The sequence below is a fragment of the Sarcophilus harrisii genome, chromosome 2 (genome assembly GCF_902635505.1).
Source record: "Sarcophilus harrisii chromosome 2, mSarHar1.11, whole genome shotgun sequence".
Classification (NCBI taxonomy): domain Eukaryota; kingdom Metazoa; phylum Chordata; class Mammalia; order Dasyuromorphia; family Dasyuridae; genus Sarcophilus; species Sarcophilus harrisii.
The window spans coordinates 390,060,393-390,081,503 of record NC_045427.1 but is presented as its reverse complement, the minus strand read 5'-3'; the positions used below and the strand labels follow the sequence as shown (position 1 = coordinate 390,081,503).

General features: G+C 35.3%; 1 protein-coding gene across 1 annotated transcript in view; it reads left to right on the top strand.

Moving 5' to 3' along the window:
- Positions 1-20,850, top strand: part of LOC100930663 (T-cell immunoglobulin and mucin domain-containing protein 4) — a 38,825-nt gene extending 17,975 nt beyond the window's left edge. The window contains exons 4-7 of the mRNA XM_012552010.3: positions 13,835-13,872; positions 15,105-15,198; positions 17,008-17,047; positions 18,206-20,850. Coding sequence (XP_012407464.1) covers positions 13,835-13,872; positions 15,105-15,198; positions 17,008-17,047; positions 18,206-18,293 — 260 coding nt within the window. The 3' untranslated portion in view covers positions 18,294-20,850. The remainder of the gene's footprint in view (positions 1-13,834; positions 13,873-15,104; positions 15,199-17,007; positions 17,048-18,205) is intronic.
- Positions 20,851-21,111: the final 261 nt, after the last annotated feature.

Genomic DNA, 21,111 nt, shown 5'->3' with positions numbered 1-21,111 from the left:
TTTCTCTGATTAATAATGACTTGGAGCATCTTTTCATATGACTAGAAATAGTTTCAATTTCTTCATCTGAGAATTGTCTGTTCATATCCTTTGACCATTTTTCAATTGGAGAATGGCTTGATTTTTATAAATTAGAGTTAATTCTCTATATATTTTGGAAATGAGGCCTTTATCAGAACCTTTGACTGTAAAATATTTTCCCAGTTTATTGCTTCCCTTCTAATCTTGTCTGCATTAGTTTTGTTTGTACAAAAACTTTTCAGTTTGGTATAATCGAAATTTTCTATTTTGTGATCAGTAATGATCTCTAGTTCTGCTTTGGTCATAAAAACCTTCCCCTTCCACAGGTCTGAGAGGTAAACTATCCTATGTTCCTCTAATTTATTAATAATTTCATTCTTTATGCCTAGGTCATGAACCCATTTTGACCTTATCTTGGTATACGGCGTTAAGTATGGATCAATGCCTAGTTTCTGCCATATTAGTTTCCAATTTTCCCAGCAATTTTTATCAAACAGTAAGTTCTTATCCCAAAAGCTGGGATCTTTGGGTTTGTCAAAGACTAGGTTGCTATATTTGTTGACTGTTTTATCCCTTGAACCTAATCTATTCCACTGATCAACTAATCTATTCCTTAGCCAATACCAAATAGTTTTGGTAACTGCTGCTCTATAGTATAGTTTTAGATCTGGTACAGCTAAGCCACCATCATTTGATTTTTTTTTCATTAATTTGGGGCTCAGATTAACCTTGTGTTATTGAAATTTCCTTTCCTTTATATAGAAAGATTTTTTTCCCCTGGTTATGTGTAGAATTTCTTGTTGGAACTGATCAATTTAGTCACTTTATTTCTTAAGTCTATTGCACTAAAAATGCACTAAAAAGAAGGTTACTCTGGATCATTTTGATTGGCACCTTGTTTTCTTTGTTCTGAATTTCTGGCTAGTTTCCTTATATGATTTCTTATATTGTAGAATTCAGATTTTTTTGATTTGTCATGTCCTTCTGGGTAACCTATGATTCTTAAATTATATTTATATATTTGAGATCAATGTATTTTGCTCATAAAGAGATTATATATTCTTTTAAACATTCATTATTGCTCCTTTTCTTCTCAGATTGTTCTTCACTGCTATTCCTAAAATATTGTTTTTTCTTCTATTTCCTTGGAGAGAATCACCACTATGGATTCTAGTTTTTCTATTCTTCCTATTATTTCTGATGTACAGTCATAACATCTGCCTTCATAATTCTTATCTTTTTCCTATTAGACTATTCTGAAATGTATTTCTGGGGTTCTGTGGGTATTCTGCCTCAGGGGTATTCATTCATTTTTTCTTCATCTCGAAATTTTTCTTTTAAAATGGCTGGGTTCACTTAGATATTTTAGAGATCATCTTCACTTCTATTTTTTTGTTGATTTATCTGCTAGTGCTCAAGATTTTTAAACTAGTTTTCTTCTATTTGGTATCTTTGGTAATTTTGACCTATTTTCCTTGTATATTCCCTTATCATTTACTTTCTTGCATGCAGATTCCCTAAGGAAGAATCTTAAAGCTATCTAGCCTTCTTTTATATTGGAGAATTCAGTTTTCACTGGCCTAGTTTGAATGCCAATCCCTTTTCTTCAGTCCTGATGCAGTTCCTCATTCTCCACAGGCTATGCCTCAATCATTTTTTGATGCCCTCAGCATCTATGGAGACATGTTGCTACTAGGTATCTCTATTTATTTTATACATGGACAAAGTTTTTTCAAAAAGTTTTTTTCAATTAACAAAAATCTGTTTTATCTCTCTCCTACTCCTCCCTCTTTAAAAAAGAAGAAAAAAAGAACCCTTGTAAAAAATATACAGTCACACAAAAGAAATTCCTACATTGGCCATGTCCAAAAAAATCTGTATCTGTATCTATATCTAATCTATATATATATATGTCTGCACCCCGAGTCGATCAATTTCTCTTTAAGGTATAGATTATCATATTTTATCACATGGGCCCTCTGGAATTAACATTTCATTTAATCAGCCAGAGTTCTTAAGTTGTTTGTCTTTACATTGTTCTTGCATATTTTTTTTTCTCCTGGTTGTGTTCATTATATTCTGCATTAGTTCATAAATTAGTTCCCAAGTTTCGCTGAAACTGTCTTCATGAATTCTTATAACACAGTAGTGTCTTGTTATGTTCATATAGCAAAATTTGTTCATCCATTTCTTAATTGATGATACCTCCTTAATTTCCAGTTCTTTGCTACTGCAAAAGTTCTGGTATAAATAATTTTGTGTATATGGAGCCTTTGTTAAAAGCAAGCTTTCTATGAGTCAGGTCACCATTGTTTTCTTATATCTTCAACATCCACAGGGAGAGGTCACTTTAGGTGTTTTTCCTTGTTTTACACACAAACAGAAATTTAGCAAGGCAAGGCAAGTCACAGGATTGTGACTATCTCAGAACTTATTCCAATAACTTATGTGTTCTCAGAAACAAAAATAAGACATAGCACCTCATAATTACATCTAAGATGTTCTTGGAAAAAAAGAGAGAAATGTCTTTCCTTTCAAAGAGATTTTGGTGTCTCTGATTTTTCTGCCACAGATTTCACAGAAAGACTTGAGGTGGGATGTATCATGTGTGCTGTTTTTTATTTCCGAGACACTAATTTGCTTGGGTATCATCCCTGATAAAAAAGCATAGCCAAACTGGTATAATAATAATCATACTTGACATTGGTGGAATGCTTGCTACAAGCCAAAATACTATTCTGTTATCACATTTGATCTTCTCAGTGCCCTTATGATGAAAGGCAGGTAATACTATCTCTAATTTTCCAGATGCAAGGAGGTCCAAGACCTTGTGCAAGGTCACATAGATAGTGCCAGGGCTAGAAATAGGGCTTAATTCAGCTTTCCTTTCATCTGGTACATCTTCACTTAGAGGGATGGGAAGGAGGTAGGGAAGGATGAACCCAATGTTTCCAAGACCTTATGTTGCTCTTTTTCTAGTCTGATCAGTCCAAACAACATTTGTTAAGTGTCTGTTATATATCATAGTAGGTTCTGGAGGTAAGAATCGGAAAGAATGAAAGATTAATATAAAAACTCAAGGAAACCATAGAGGGACTTTTTGGTTCTCCTATCAGTATTTTATTAGGCAGAAGTCTTAGATAGATTTCATATTAGCCCAACATTTTACAAATAGCTGGTTCCTTCAGAATGTCCAGGACCAGTTTATATTGAGAATGCAAGGATATTTCTTCTATGAAGTCCTTGAGGATCCTTTGCAAGTCTCAACTTAAAGACATGAGATTAAATAGTAGAAGAAAAATGAAAATTTCTGGTCTTTGTGAGTAAAAAATTATGGACAAGTGGCACAGTGGATAGAGTAATAGGCAAGAGTAAGGAAGATTTATTTTTGTGAGTTCAAATCTGGGCTCAGATCATTTAATCCTGTTTGCTTCAGTTTCCTCATCTGTAAAATGACCTGGAGAAGGAAATGGCAAACCATACCAGTATTTTTGCCAACAAAGCCTCAAATGGGGTTTTGAAGAGTCAGACACAATTGAACAACAACAAATAAGAGTAAAAAATTGGATATTATCCATGAAGATCAGAATGAAACTAGAAGAAACAAATGAAGGTAAGGATTGGTGGGGAGATTTTGAACAGTAGAACATAGTCATCTGTAAAATGGAGGCCCAGAGAGTTGTAGTGCTTTAGCTAAAGTTATATAGTTATTTGTAGACAGAGATTCTAGACCACTGATGTTAAACTGAAATAAGAAATGGGTTACTAGACCACACATATATAAAGATTTCTGATAGCTGCATCTTGATGTAGGAACTGAATATTAATATTTTCTTTTTTTTGTTTGTTTTTCTTTTCTTTTTTTTAATAGCTTTTTATTTACAAGTTATATGCATGAGTAATTTTACAGTATTGACAATTACCAAACCCTTTGTTCCAATTTTTCCCTTCCTTCCTCCCTCCCCCTAGATGGCAGGATGGCCAGTAGATGTTAAATATATTAAAGTATAAATTAAATACAAAATAAGTATACATGACCAAATCGTTATTTTGGTGTACAAAAAGGATCAGATTCTGAAATAGTGTACAATTAGCCTGTGAAGGACATCCAAAATGCGGGTGGGCAAAAATATAGGGATTGGGAATTCAATGTAATGGTTTTTAGTCATCTCCCAGAGTTCTTTCACTTGGGTGTGGCTGGTTCAGTTCATTACTGCTCCATTGGAACTGATTTGGTTCATCTCATTGCTGAAGATGGCCAGTTCCATCAGAATTGATCATCATATAGTATTGTTGTTGAAGTATATAATGATCTCCTGGCCCTGCTCGTTTCACTCAGCATCAATTCATGTAAGTCTCTCCAGGCCTTTCTGAAATCATCCTGTTGGTCATTTCTTACCGAACAATAATTGAATATTAATATTTTCTATATTCTATTGCACTTTTATTTATTTAAATATTTCTTTATCAGACTTTACTCTGATTCAGGACACATTTAGGGTTGTTGCAACACCCAGATTCTGTATTTAGCTCCTCTGAGCTAGAGCATGATACCAAGCTTTTGAGCCCTTTTTTTTCTATTAAGAAGCTGAATACATTGACTCTGGAAAGCAGTGTGGGAGGTTAAGTGTGAATGCGGGCATCCAAGCAGTAGCAGCAACCTGGCAAGAAGGTGTGGATGTACTAGTATTTGTTGTGCCCCTGAAAATCATTCCTTGAGCCACATAGGTATGTGCATCTATTGGTTATTAGTCTTTGGGAAAAGCCCCTTGTTTTTGTCTATTTCATATCACTTAAGATCAAAATCTCATAAATTTATGGCTATAAGGGCCCTTAGAAATCATAGGATTGAAAGAAAGGAGGGCAACTGGTTCAAAAGTTGATAGATGACAAAATGAAGATCCAGAAATGTTGTGACTTGGCCAAGATCACATAATCCCCATAGTGACACAGGTAAAATTCAAAACCAGGTCCTCTAGCTGTATGATCAATTCCTTTCTATAACTCCAGAAAGCTTTGTAAGAGACAGTTTTTTTAGTTTTTCATCATTCCAGGAGACTTGTGAATATATTTGGATGTTCATCACTGGTGGAGAAATATCTTCTGAACCAATTTTCCTTACCATCTTAAATCCCTTCTGAGTAGCAACTCAGATGTTTAAGGAACTATAGTCAGACTTTCAGTGCATGAGAACATAATTTCTTGCATGAAAGTAGGCTCTTGATGGCTCCCCAAAGGCTTCCATTGCTACTGAGGAAAGACTTTGATACTGAGAAGAAAAGAATGTCATATCTATGATTTTCTAAATAGGATGAAGTGGCTCAGACATGAATATAGGACTTCCTGTCTGAGGACAGATTGTCTGATTAGCTTCAAAAAGATTTTGACTTAGGTCCCCAAATGAATCATTATTCTGTCATTGGCATTAATTCAAGCTGAAGACTGATTTCCAATTTAAATGGACATAAACAGAAGGATAAAGACTTCTTGATCAATTCAGTAAAATTGGATAAAATGAACACTGCCTGTAATAACATCCATCTTTTCCCGAAGATACTTACCACAGCCTTTTCTTGGTCTCTGAGGGACAGTTTCAGGAAATTTGCTTTTCCTTCTTGCATCCTGACTTTTTGTAAAGCTAGATAGCAGTCTGGGCCTCAGAATGTCAAATATATTAGTCCTTCCTGGATGAAAAAGATCATTTAGGGATTTGGGGGAAGGAGGGAGAAAAGAAGACAGATTATTGGGAAGTGATTCTGGTTCCAAGAATAAAATGAATTAATAAAATATAATAAAAGAATCACCTAGAGAGCAGATTAGAGGCATCAGGATTTTGTTTGTTTGTTTTTGTAACTTTGGTGTTTTCTTTGGTGTAACTTTGGTGTTTGGAAAAGTGATATAAAGTGCTTTTTTGATTTTTCAGAAGAGAACTCTTTTGGGAAAAGAAGATGGGAGCTAAGTTAATTTTGTTAAATGGAGATCAAGTCAATGGGTAGGAACAGAACTAAGAGATCATTCAATGTAACCCCCTTGTTTTTAATAGATGATAAAAACAAAGCCCCAATAAAGGAAATGTCTTGCCCAGAATCCTGCAGGCAAGGTTGGGTCGAGAATATAGGGCTCCTAGACCCTAATCTCATGTTGTTTTTTTTATTACATTTTACTGTTTTTTTTTAAAGACAAGATATAATTTTGGGAAATAGTATTTTAGTGAATAATTTTTTAAAGGGCATGATATTGTAAGAAGAACGATTCTTCTAGGTGAAAGATAGGCAGAAAGAAGACTGAAGTCAGCAGAAAGATCCTTGTTTTCACTTGAAATATAAGAATGAAACAGGTTTTAATTAATTTCAAAAGCAATGTCTTTTATGAGATATCATTTATTTTGTCTTGTTCATGTTGATTTTCTTTGTCCATTTGGCTTTCTGTGTGTGGATAGTTTGGCTGAATTCTTTTTAGAGATTATCCTTTTCATGCCAAAATGCCATTAGCCAGTGAAAGCTAGAGGGCTTCACAATTTATGGGAATTTCTATTCCATTCACATTCTGCTAAACAACTTCCATGATAGTTGCAAATGTTTTTGTAGTGCATGAGTTTCCGTGCTTTTTATCTTGCTTGATATTAATAATTAGAGAATCATTCAAGTTATATGTATTATACCGCCCCCCCAAATAAACCCCAAACCCCCAAATCTTGTATAATTTTAACATTTGGATGGCAGACAACTTGTTGAAGTCCCATTCATATTGTTCCTTTCTATATCAAGTTAAATGTTTCTTTTTTAAAAAATGTTTCTTTATGATGAATAAATAGGCACATTAGGATCTTGAATTTGCTGTACTTTCTAATGCAAATTTGTCACAGTACAGATTTGATCTGTGAAGAATATCATTTATGAAAATTAGGCTTCTTGAATCTTCCTCAAGAATGTTGTTTCATGTGTAAATTATTCTCATGAAAATTTTGTAGAGATTAGAGAGTAGATATATGGGTTAGTTGTTATTGTTGTTTTCCTGATTTGCTTTTTAAACATAATAATAACGTCTATAATTTTCCCCAAAGCTTTCATATCCTTGCTTATTTCAGGTATCTTTAAAACTGATCCCTTGATACCCCCAACATTATATCGTCTCTGGCAAAGATCTAATATTCTATATGCACATTTAGATTTTGTTCCTTTGCTTGTGCCATTTTTATTTTTAATATCTAGAAATTTAGAATCTTTGTTTTCATTAGTATCATTCCCACTTCCTCATGAAGCACACTTGGGGGCTTTAGTTCTAGAATTAAAATATAATAGTTCCACTGTTATTAGTGGGGAAAATATTTTATTATGGTAATATTGGCAGATGCTTGCTTTTTTTTTTTTTTTTGGAGGAGAGGTCTGTTCTTCCATTTTTGTCCTAAATGTTTTAGGAATAATCTGGCTTATTTGGGTCTCTCACCAAGTTGATTATAAATTTATTGTCTCTATACTGCTTCTTTCTGTTTTATGAGATGGTAGCTGGTGAGAATGCTAAGACAAAGGATGAAGAGAGAGAGGGGAGAGAGAGAGAGACAGAGAGAGAGAGAGAAACAGACACAGAGAGACAGAAAGATAGAGAGACAAAGAGGAAGAGAAACAGAGACACAGAGAGACATAGAGATAGAGAGAAGAGACAGAAACACATATACACAGAGACAGACAGACATATACAGACCCAGACCCAGATACAGAGAGACAGACAGAAGCAGAGAGATAGACACACAGAGACAGAGGTAGAGAGACAGAGACACACAGAGACAGAGACAAAAATAGAGAAAGAGAAAGACAGAGAGCTGGAGAGAGAGAAGAAAGAGAGAGAAATAAGCCAGAAAGAGACACACACACACATATGTAGTGATACACAGAGACACACACAGAGAGGTTCGTGCACACACACAACTCTTCTCCCCCCCACCCCCCACCCCCCGTCCCCCACCCACACACAAAGGAGAAGGTTTCTGATCCTTTGGCTCACTTATTTTTAGCTATTGTAACCTGGGGTAAGTTATTGAATTTCTCTGGCCTTCTCAGCTGCCTGACCTGTAAAATGAGAAGCTTGAAGACAGAGGATTAGTCAAGATGCTATTGAGAATCCTGACATATATGAGATTTATCATTCTGTGGCATTTCTTTTTATTGTTAATCACTACACAAATTAGTGTTAAGTGAACTGGGGTTCTAGACTGGGGTCATATATACCATTATCAGATTTGGGTTTAATGGTTAGGCTCTTCTGAGAAAAAGCTGTGCTCAACAGTGACCTTTGGGACTTAGATTCCTTAGTAAGGAAGATTTATGTGAGAGGATATTACCTTTTTATGAGTTTTTTTTTTTTTTTAAATCTAGTCATATAACTAGAACAGTTTGTAGAAGGAAGTTATAATTATCTTCTTGCACTTTTGCAGGCTATTTCCTTTATAAACTCTAAGATCCACAAGGACAGGGAAGATGATCCTCCTCTTCTCTCCTTTCTCCTCCACTCCTTCCCCTCTTCCCTCTCTCCTCTTCCCTTTCCTCTCCTTCCCATTCCCTCTCCTCTCATTTCTTCCCCTTCTCCTCTCCCTCCCTTTCCCTTCTCCTTCCCCTTCCTCCTCTTCCTCCTCCTCCTCCTCTTCCTCCTCCTCCTCCTCTTCTTCCTCTTTGTCCTCTTCCTTTTCCTCCTCCTCCTCCTCTTCCTTCTCCTCCTCCTTTTTCTTTCTTCCTGCTGTAGGACAAGCCTCAGGTTTGACATTGGAAAACCTGGCTTCACATCCTAGATCTCTCACTTACTATCTTTTTGCAACACTTTTTACAACAAGTTATTTTCTTCTCTTGGACTTGGTCCCCTTATCTGCAAAATGGAATGGTGGTGGTGTTATTTGGGCCATATGGATAAACTAGTCCCAAAACTAGTTCTTTGAACATAATATTTGCTGAATAAATACTTTTTTTGCTAGCTTGATGAGGAAGTCCTGTTCTGATTCCAGATTAGCTACTCACTATTTGGACAAGTTGCTTAACCCCTCTGGTCCTCAGCTTTTTTTTTCTATAAAAGGAGTTTGGACTAAAATGTTCCCTAACTATTGTTACTTTGCATATTGTACTTTGAAGTTTTAAAAGCACTTTAAAATATGTTGTCATTTGACTCTTGCAACAACCATGCAAAGTAGATGTTATTTCTATCCTCATTTACAGATTAGAAAACTGAGACTGAGAGTGGTTAAGTGAATGGTTTAGTTATACTAAATAGTGTCTCCTGCTGCTGTAATTCTATGAAATACTGGTTGTTGTTCAGTGACTTCCATTTGGTGTTTTCTTGGCAAAGATACTGGAGTGGTTTGGCTTTTTCTTCTCTAGTTCCTTTTACAGATTAAGAAAGTGAAGCAAACAGGGTTAAGTGATTTGCCCAGGGTCACACAGCTAGTTAGTATCTGAGGTTAGATTTGAACTCACAAAAATGAATATCCATGACTTTAGGCTGACACCTTACCTACTGTACTGCCTGGCTTCCCATAATGTACTGCAGTGTTTCATAGGAAAGCCTTGACAAGGAACCAGGATTTATCAATATAAATCATCAATTTCGTATGGGATAATGGGAAAATCATTTCCTGTTGCTGGGTTTCAATTCCATTATAAAATAAAGAGGCTAGACTAGGCTAAATGATCTCCAAGCCTTTCCGTCTGCAGTACCTTATAATTGATTAAATGGCACTTTTCCCACCTCTGCTTTTTTTTTTTTTTGTTTGTTTATTTAAATCAAAATCCTATCACAGATTATACAGCAGGGGTCAGGATAAGACAGGGAGACAATGAAAAAGATTTGACTTGAGAAAATGTTTTGAAGAGTTTTTCTTAAATATTTTCATTGTAGCTCTGTGTTCTGATTGTATCACTGAAATGACTTGTTCCAGAACAAATTTTGTGTGCAAAATGTAGGTGGTTTAATAGAAAAGTTGGGGTCAGCCAGTAGCCGTTGTCAGCAATAGTTGAGAGAGGGTAAAAAGCAGCAAGACTGAAACTCAGCCCACCATGTAACCCCAGGCACTTAGAAGTGACTTAATTTTTCTCCTCAGTTTCTTCCTCTGTAAAATAAAGGAATTTGATTACAGGATCTCTGAGATCCCTTCCAAGCTTTAAACTGTTGAGTCTAGCTGCCTGTGGGTATGGTTATCTGCCAACACAATGAAATAGGATGTTTAATAATAAAGCCAATTTGAAGGTATTTTATTTGGACCTGATTCTTTCCTGAATCTCACTAGTTCCATGAATTTAAATACTCAATGATTTTTAAAAAAAAAGTTTAATTACTCCTCCACACATTTTTTCTAATTATCCAAACAACTCAACAATATGGATGTGAAAGGGTCAGAGTGACAGGCTTATCTAGCCAGGTTCATTATAATATCAAGAGTCTTTTTGGGGCAAAGAAGAATTCTGTTTTTACAATTGTTTTCAACCAATAAACATTTTAAGCACCTGCTATGTGCCAGGCACTTTGGTAAGTGGGTATTGTGGGTACAAAAAGAAGAAAGAGACAGTTCCTGCCCTCAATGAATTTATGATTCACTGGTTGAACAACATGCAAACAAATATTTGCATTATACAAATTATACAAAACAAATTATATTCAGTATAAGTAAGAAATAATTAACAGTCTGAAAGCACTGGGAATAAGGTGAAGGCTTCCAGTAAAAGATAAAATTTAGTTGAGATACAAAGGAAGCTAGAGAAGTCAGTAGGAGAAGCTGAGGAAGGAGAACATTGCAGGAATGGGAGACAGCCAGAGAAAATGCCTAGAGTTGAGAGATGGAGTGCTGTTTGTGGAATAGCCAGTAGGACAGTGTCACTGGATCAGAGTACATGTTGGGGAATTAGATATAAAAAGACTGTAAACATAATAGGGATTTGGTCATGAAAGACTTTGAATGCCAAACAGACATTTTTTGCCCTGTCTGGGGGGTGGGTCTTCTTGAAGACAAGGGGGATTAAAAAAATAGCCTCTGGAGATTCCTTTTTAATATTAAGATTCTATTATTACTGTTCTGTAAGAAATGACCAACAGGATGATTTCAGAAAGGCCTGGAGAGACTTACACGAACTGATGCTGAGTGAAATGAGCAGGACCAGGAGATCATTATATACTTCAACAACAATACTAGATGATGACCAGTTCTGATGGATCAGGCCATCCTCAGCAACGAGATCAACCAAATCATTTCTAATGGAGCAGTAATGAACTGAACTAGCTATGCCCAGAAAAATAACTCTGGGACATGACTAAAAACCATTACATTAAATTCCCAATCCCTATATTTATGCACACATGCATTTTTGATTTCCTTCACAAGCTAATTGTACAATAATTCAGAGCCTGATTCTTTTTGTACAGCAAAATAATGTTTTGGTCATGTATACTTATTGTGTATCTAAGTTCTATTTTAATATATTTAACATCTACTGATCATCCTGCCATCTAGGGGAGGGGGTGTGGGGGGGTAAGAGGTGAAAAATTGGAACAAGAGGTTTGGCAATTGTTAATGCTGTAAAGTTACCCATGTATATATCCTGTAAATAAAAGGCTATTAAATTAAAAAAAAATATTAAGATTCTATTTTCCATTTTAGGATTCTGTTCTGTCTTAGTATTCCATATTCTAAAAGTGAATTGGACTATGATTTATGTACTTCAATTTCTTTCTTCCACACTAGAAGGTTGTGTTTTAATTATGACAAATTATTGTTCATAATTATTTACACACAAGTGGGTAACCCATACCATTTGTGACAATGCAAAGATAATGACTCAAAATCCAGAAGGTCTGGGTTCAAATCCTGCCTCAAATATTTACCAGCTAAGTGACCTTGGGTAAGCCACTTAATCTGAAACTCAGTTTCCAAATTTGTAAATTGAGGGGTGGTGGTGGAATAGATGACTTCTGAATACTTTCCAGCTCTAGGTCCAAGAGACTAATAATCACAACTCTCCTTCAAATGCATGTATTATTTCCTTGATGTAAATTGGTATGAGTTGACTCATTGATCTTTCAGAATGCATTCATTCTGTGGTTTTGTTCTTGGAGTTAATATTTCTCATACTCTCATATACATCATCTGGGTACCACTTTAAATGTCTCTGTAGTAATGCTTGAGAAGCTTATTTTATTCAGAGATAATTTTATGTCTAGGCCAAAGCTGAGTTTCAAATTTTTAGCTTTACAATGTATATCATCTTAGATTGTTAGAAGTAGGATAGAATTCAATGTATCTAGTCCATTTTAGTTTCCAGAAGAGGAAACAAATCTTGACTTGTCCTAGATAGAGCCTATTAGAATTTATGTGGCATACTCCTTTCCTCATTTAGAGAGGTAAGCAGTTCGTGGGTATGGAATATTACATATATTTTCTAATTTCTTGGATGTAGTAATTACTTTTGCTGATTTTTTCTCTCTTCTTATTTTTTTCAATTATGGGAGGGACAAGGGGATTTACAGGAAGAAAATTAGGCAATGTCTAAATAGAAGGGACCAATAATTTTTTTTTAAAGCATTTGTATGGTATAATGGGAAATACATTGGATCCTGGCATCACAATGATCTGCATTTATAACTCGTATTTAGAACTGGAAGAGACTTCAGAAATTATGGAATCTAACCCCTCTCTTTGTTCAAATGAGAAACTGAGACCCAGAGAAGTTAAGTAACTTGCTCACATAGGGTCATATAGCTAAGAATTGTCTGAAGTAAGATCAAACTCAAATGTCCCTGATTCTAAAACCAGCTCTCTCTGCTATCTATTATCCCACAATGTCAGTTTTATTGTTTAGTAGCTTAAATGACCCTAAGAAAACTATTTAGGGTTTCTGGATCTCAATTTCTTTTTTTGTAAAATGAAGGGGTTAGAGTAAATGATCTCTAATCTTTCTTACTTCAAATCCTATCTTTTAATAACTAGGGGAAGCAATAGAAAGAGCTGAAAGAATTTCATAATGCTTGGTAGAGCTTTTCTGTCATAGTTGGTTCTGATTGTCACTCAAAAACTGGTTGCTTTTTTCAGACTAAAGGATAAAGTCCCATAATTTGCATTTTCTTGTTGCTATAATACAGGGAACCTTATTTCCCAGTAGCTTTTTCCCTGGGATTTTATTATTATCTGAAGAAAAAATGGGAATAATTTGGTGTCACTGGGGACTGGTTGCATTTGTGGGGCAATACTTTTCACATTAGACATTTCCAATTTAAAGCTCATATTAGCCCTGATAAAAGTTACCCTGGCTGGCTTTTCTCTTTGATGGTTTCAATTTCAGTCTCATCCTTCTGAAATGATTGTAATCAAACAGGATTCTAACTGAGCAGGGACAGGAATTTTCGAGTCTTACCTACAATTTCCGGCTCCTAGGGATCATAGAAAACTTAGTTGCAGGATATTAAGATATGTTGAATTTCTCTTTTGGTTCTTATTCCATTCTGATCCTCCCCTTTCCTTGATAAAAAGCCCATTTGCAGTACTATGGTCTGAAGAAACCTTAGAGAAATCCACTCCATCTCCCAAAGTTTCAATTTATCCATAAAGTAATGATGGATAGCAGATTACTTCTGGAACTGAGTATATAAAAATACATGCTTACTGATAACCAATAAAGATGAGAGGAAAAAGGTGAATTAAAGAAAAAAAATTAAATATGCTGCCTGAACTTCCTGACAGGTTTGAAAACTTTGTGTAATCTCAGAAATTTATATTTTATTGTCATGGGAAATATAACCATTATCTTCTCTTTTTTCTTTCTTTTTTTTCTTCCCTGGCCATCAGAAACAAGTTTTCAGCAAAATGATTCTGAATTTGAAAAGGTAAAGCAATCCATCATGAAGTATATGGGCTTTGTGATTTTAATTAAATGTTCACACACTACCCCTACCACTACCACCACCCTTGCCTGCCAAAATAAAAGGAACTCAGTTAAGATTTCCCATATATTTTCTAAAGCCACACAGAGCAGGTGCTACCCTGCACTGATAGAAGGAGTAATCTTATTGGGAGTTATCCATACCTATGAAAGTTTAGGTCTGGTCCAAAAAATCAAGCCTAATCTGGTCTTAAGTTTGTCATGACTTTCAAGTCTATCAAGCTCAGAATGCTTGCCACCTGCTAGAAATTCATATTCAGTTCTAACTTTTGCTTTAGAAGCTTAAGTCAGCCTCAAATGTTAGCATACAGATGTGGAGGCCCAGACCAAAGCAATTAGGTAGTCTTCAGCAAAGAATATTGGTGAAAAATGGGAAATCTCAGCTGTAGTGGTGGTGGATGCTAGAGATCTTCAGAGTGTTCTGGCTCCGTTCCAGTCCCTATTAAAGTATCATCTTCTACATAAAGCCTTCCCCTGTTCTCATTAATCTTAGTTTCTTCCCTTTGACATTAACCTTCTTTTGTTTCCATATTCTCATTAGACTATGAGTTCCTTGAGAATAGACTATTTTTCCCCTTTCTTTCTATCCTGAATAAAATGCTTGGTACATAATAGATGCTTAACACATGCTTATTTACCTATGACAAAAACAAGGTATTCCTTGGTTTCTAGGAAGTTATATTTAATTAAGAGCAGACAACAATTAACTCTAAGTTAAAGAAAAAGTATGTAAATACAAGATTTTTTTTTTTTTGGAGGAGGCATTCACTAGCAGTTAGGGAATTAGAGATGAGAGTGTGGGGATGGAACAATGGAAAATCAAGAATGTAAAAGATTTAGCCTCCTGAATCTCTTTTCTAATACCAGAATACTTTGTATGAAACTTTAGGAATCCTATGATGGGATGATTAAGGAGTTCAGGTTTTTTAGAGTTTTTGCCTCTTTCTGAAATATCGCACTCATTCAAATTATAGCTCAGGTTTTAAGAAAGATTCTCAAACATAAAGTAGGGTGACAAAGGACAAATCATTGTCACTGGGTTCTGAGCACAGTAAAGCTCATGACTTTTCAGCTGTCCAACAGTTAGTGCCCTTACTGACTGGAAAGGAGGCAGGGAAAACTTAGAGACTATTTAGGTGAGTGTATTAGCTATTCTGCTTTCCTGTGTCTCTCTAGGTAACAGCTTTTGGAGATCCTGAACTGCTGATGATCATTGTTCCATTGGTGGGGTTTGTTATCCTCCTGATGCTACTGGCTTTTATTTTGAGAGGTAAGGAAGACAAGGCCTTCATAGTACATATGCTAGACATCCAATAGATCTTTGTGAAAGAAATGAATGAATAATTTTATGAATAAATTATCATTACCCTAGCTATATCCATATCTAAACAGATCTGAAAATATAGATGGACAGTCTTGGTTGAGTACCATGTCCTCTTTCCGATCCTTTTGCTGTTTTTAGCTTTCTATTGTCCCCACCAAGATTATCTATACTTTTACCCTGTCTATTTTCTTATTAGGTAGAAAAGGAATCTGATAGACTTACTCACACTATGATTATGGAGATTTCCAGAGAGTATTTGCATTTTAGCTAATTCCAGAGAAGGAGAATAGTATTAAATCCAAGGGACTGAGTCTCTCAATATAGGATTTTTACAAAGTATGGCTCACAGGTAGAAGATATGAAATGGATGATTTTCAATCCTCAACTCATACTAGTTAGCATTTACTTATGAAGTTTACTCTCAAAGTCAACCCAAACTCTGCCTTTCCTTTGGTGAATTGACAATATTCCGTCTGTTAAATAGTCTGGCTCTCTAACAACAACAGCAACAACAACTATTTATACAGTGATTTAAGTTTCATACATTATTTTATTTAGTCCTCACAACAACACAGCAAAGTGGGCACATTATGAACCCCATGTTAAAGATGAAGAACTTGATGCAGGGAGAAGTTAAATGATTTGCCCATAGTCACACAGTAAGCTTGCTGACCTGAGATTTGAACTCATCTTTTCCTGATAGCATGCCAGCCTGTTTTTTCACAATACCAGGTTGCTTGTCCATCAATAATAAGGGATTTCTGAATTAAATGTTTAGACTTCAAGCTAAATATGGTAAATGGCTTCCCATTCTAGATGTTGAAAAGAGAATGGTCAGTCACCTGAGATTCACTGGATAAAATGAGTTTAAGTTTTGAGGGCAGGAGAAAAAGCAAGTACTTATTTAATTTGGTTATAGGAAAAAAACTGCAAATGTTGCTCGGTTTATTTCATTACACTGTCATGTATTACATTGTCGTATTTAACTAAGAAAGAAAAAATGTTTAATAGCATTTTTTAAGTTACATGTAAGGAAAATTTTTAACATAAATTAAAAAAATTTGAGTTCCAAATTTTTCCCCTCCCTTTCTCACCCCCACCTCCAAAATATGGAAAGCAATTTGATATAGGTTTTATATATATGCAATCTTGTAAAATATATTTCCATGCTAGTCATTCTGTGAAAGAAGAAACAAACCAAAAGAAAAAAAGACATGAAAAAATAAAATGAAAATAGTATGCTTTAATCTGCATTCAGATTCCATCAGATTTTTTTCTCTGGATCTGAATAGCATTTTTCCTAGAGTTTTTTGGAATTGTCTTGGATCATTTTATTGCTAAGTCATTCATAGTTGATAAGAAAGAAAATAGTGAACTATTTTGGGTTAGACTATACACACATACTTGGCTAGATGTTTTCATTGGTAGAGATAGTAAAGAAATGACTATAATTTGAAACCTGTGAGTATTTGATTTTAAGGGTAGGGAGGGGACTCAGCTGTTAGATTAGGCCTGTAGAAGTATAATGATGCTTTAAAAGAGGGTGTCAGATAAATATGTCTCTGGGAGTCTATCTTCCAAGAACTAATAATGCTTTTATGCATTGTTTCTCTATCCCTTCTCCCTTTCCCCACACTCAAGGGCTGTTAAGTTTGTGTTCTTTCCTCTCATAGTCCAGTATTACTTTGAGATTCTCACTAAAATTGACTTTCTTGCTTATCCACATTTCATATTGTAACCTTGATTTGTTTCTAGGTAAAATCATAAGAAAGAATTATTCAGATGCACACAAAAGGTAATCTATCCTGCCTGCTGCTCTGCTGATGTGTGTGTGGTAATGACTACAGGAGTTGTTAGTGATGATTAGACTCATTAAGCTCAATAGCTTAATGGCTCCTTATCCTCTGACTAGTTGCAAATGGGCCTGCCTTGTCTTTCAGCTTCCAGCTGCACACTGGAAATGAGGGGCCACTTCAGGGCTGGGTGAAAATAGAATTCCAATCCTTGGATTTTGCTCTTCTGCCTCTTTATAACTAAAGTTTGATTTGAACAGTACTTAAAATATCATATAAAGGAGGTGCTGGCCACCTCTCCCTTTCTGAAGCTATTTGAGAAAACAGAATATTTTGTAAATTGTCAATAGATGTCCAGGCCAGTGGCTGGAGAAACTAACCTTAAAGGCAAGAATACCTGGATTTTATTTCTGTATCTGACTTATTCTGGCTGTGAGACATTGTGCAAATCATTTATATTTTTAGGGCTCTAGTTAACGCTCTTAAGATTAGAAATTGTGGAGAAAGCGTCATCCATATTGGTGAAGGGCATTCCCAAGGCCAATGAGGTCCAGTCTCCCAGGACCAATTAGAAATAAAGATACTACCACCACTTGCTCAGATTCTTTGTATTCATGTTCACATGAATACTTCATGTTCTATCAATATAGACTTTCAGTCTTCTCTCTATAAATACATAGGTCACGACTATGGACTAAGGAAAGAATTTCCTTCTTTAGTCTAAAGTTTTCGTTGTCCAAATCTTTGTTATCCCATGCATATAATATACCAATACTGGGTCTAGAAATTTATTTTTGGCAAAGATAGTGGAGTGCTTTGCCATTCCCTTCTCCAGTAAATTAAAGCAAACAAAATTAAAGTAAGTAATTTTCCCAGAGTCACACAGCTAGTAAGTGTCTGAGGCGGTGTTTAAATTCAGATCTTTCTGATTCCAGGCTCAGCACTCTATCTACTGAGCCGTCCAGTTGCCCCTCATCCAATTACCCATATAGCAGGCCTGGTTTATTTTCCTGTAAATGGAAAGGGTTAGATTAGACGAGGGAGGTTAGACTTCCAGCTTGAATTGTCATATATAGAATTGTCATATATAGAATTGTCATAGATAGACATTCGATTTTGTGCCCATCTGTTTCATAAACAATCTCTGTTTCTCTTTATAGGATAAATAATGCTGGAGAAGTTAACAATACTCTTAGCACCCCACCTGGTAGGACAGAAGAAGATGAAGAAGGACTTTTCACCCTCTAATAGCTTTCATTTGGAGAAATATGAATGTACATATGTGATATATATATGTCTGGTAATAAATTGATTTAAGTACACTTTAAAAAACATACCAGAATTAAGTGAATATCAGTTATTTCAAAGTATACTTATCCTTCCAGTATTTCTACTTTCTCATAACATTTCAAGAACAGGTTATAAGAAAATGATTTTTAAAGACTTATGTATGTTATTTGGTCTGGGAGGGGTAGAACATGAGCTCCCTATATCTGAAGATCTACACTCATTTATTCTTTGGAAACATGAAGTATCTGCTGTAAGGAGAAAGTAGTTGTAGTAAATGACTTTATATAAGGCTGTAAAGTTTGTAAAATGCTTTATACCCATTATCTCATTTAAGTTTTATGATGTAGTAGAAAATGAAGAGCACTGCATTTGTAGTCAGAGGCCTAGACTTTAAATTCTACTTGTTACCTGTTAATAGTCAAACTATTTTGTGAGCATGGACATGACCCTTCATCTCACTGGGACTCGGTTTCCTCATTTGTGAAATAAGTGGCTTGAATTAGATGACCTTGTAGGTTCTTGTTTTCATTCTATGATCTATGAATGTGCTAAGGTAGATCCCACAAGTATTATTATTCATTTGAGATGAGGAAGATGATACTCATGAAGGAGAGAGAATTTCAGAAGGAGAAATTGGATGATAAAACTGAACTACACATTGTGGGGTCAGTTTGTTAAAAAGAAGTGATCAACAAATGTTTATTATTACTATGTGCTAGGAATTGTATTAAGCTCTGGAGATTCAAAGACAAGCAGAAAGCTCATTCTTGCTCAGGGAGTTTATATTCAGTTAGGGGAAAATGACATCTAAAGAAAGCTGAAAAGAATGGTAAAGGGAAAGAAGATAGCCACTTGGGGGCATGATGGAAAATGTCCAGAATGTCAGGATGTAGATTAAAAGGGTGAGGGGAAGAAGCTGATTGTAGCCTTTGGTTCAGTTTGAGGAAGTTCTTGACCTCTAGGGGCTGTGTCCAGGGACCCCCCTGGAAAAAAACATTTTAATAAGAAGACAGGTCTAGAAATCTAGGGCCAGATATATGTTTCTGACTTTCACAAGGATTTGTGATACAAAATCCACAAAGAAATCATTGATTTTAACTTTGGACAGTTCAATTTGCTCTCTGAGACTCAGTCTCCTCATCTATTAAATGAGAGGATTGAATGAAATTCACTGTCCATTTCAAGTGCCTACTTTTCAGGTCACAGTGCTGGGCAGTGAACATACAAAGACAAAATTATGTCCTTTCTTTCAAGGAGCATATATTTTAACAGAATTATCTCTAAATTTCCTTCTGCTCCAAATTTGATAATCCTGCAATCGTTTACATAGACAACATGCTTCTTCCTGATTATATAGCTCAGAGAAAGTCTCTTCATTTCTCTGGACCTTAATTTCTTATTCATAAAACGAAGGGGATAGTGTAGATGGTCTCTAAGTTCCTAAGGGGCTTACATTTTTAAAAATAATTTTTGTTTAGAAATTGTCCTTAGAATATGAAGCACAGGACCTTAGAACTGGAAGCACACTGTTATGTAATTTTACCAGTGGAAATCTTTTACCTTTAAATGGCAATTTGATTTTTGGAAAGAGCTCAAATTCTAAGCTACATCTGGTGAATGAGGTGAATAATCAAACTGGGGAATACCTTTTTTTGTTATAACATGAGGCAGGTCTATAAAATAAATAACTTGATTTTGTAGTGTGTTTGTAAGCTAGAATGGAAAGTGAAAAAAGGAAAGCAATGGTTGGACAAAGAGAGACAGTCATTTGGGAATGGAAGATAATAAATGTTTTTTTTCTTTTTTTCCTTTTCTAACTCACAAAGGTTAGGAAAGAAAAACATATGCCAAAGGAAATAATAAAGTTGCCTAAGGCTCAGAATTAGAGATTTTTAGACAAATTGCTGAGAAGATACTAATAGGAAACTTCTCTGACATCAATGGCATGAAGCAATGGGAGAAGCCTGAGTACTGTTATGAATTAATTGCTTAGTAAGAATGAAGAGAGACAAAGCTAGGAAACTTAACTTTAATTATGCCATAGTAAACAAATGGCTGACAATAGCATCCAATTTCCAGGTTGCTTAAACCTTAGCATATGTGCATCCTGAAGGCTAGGGCTGAACCAAACAAATTGGGTTTTGCTAGCTTAAAGAAGATAGCATATAAACCCTGCTCCACAATAAGGGCTCACTGCAAGGATTGTTTTTGAGAAATAAACTTGAAGTTCAAAAAATACCTAGACAGACAGAACTGGTCCAAGTACAATTGAGAAAGGAGTATGAGGTAGCCTGGTCTTGGTTAGCATTTCCTAAAGAAGAGTTTCAAAAGCACTTTGAATAACTCCATCTTGGAATAAGTGTGTGGTTGCTTGAGGTGACTACTTTGAAAGATGTATTTCATTTGGATATATAATTTCTGCCACAGTTTTAAAAATAAATTATTGATAACTTTTATTAAATTTCCCCTTAACTCCCAGAGAACTGTCCTATACACCAAAAAAAAAAAAAAAAAAGTAAGAGAAAACAGAGGAAGAGGAGGGAAGAAAAATGGCCAAAATGATTAATACATTGAAAAAAAATCTGACAACATATGCAGTGCTCCACCCCTCATAGACACCCTACTTATGCAAAGGTTGTTCCTTCCATTTATATTGTTGTCATCATTATGTTTTCCTGATTCTGCCAATTTCATTATGTATCAGTGCTAATTTAGTTTTATGATTTTACAGTTGCATCTGTAAGGGATTTTGTAGATTCCTTGGTCTAACCTGTAT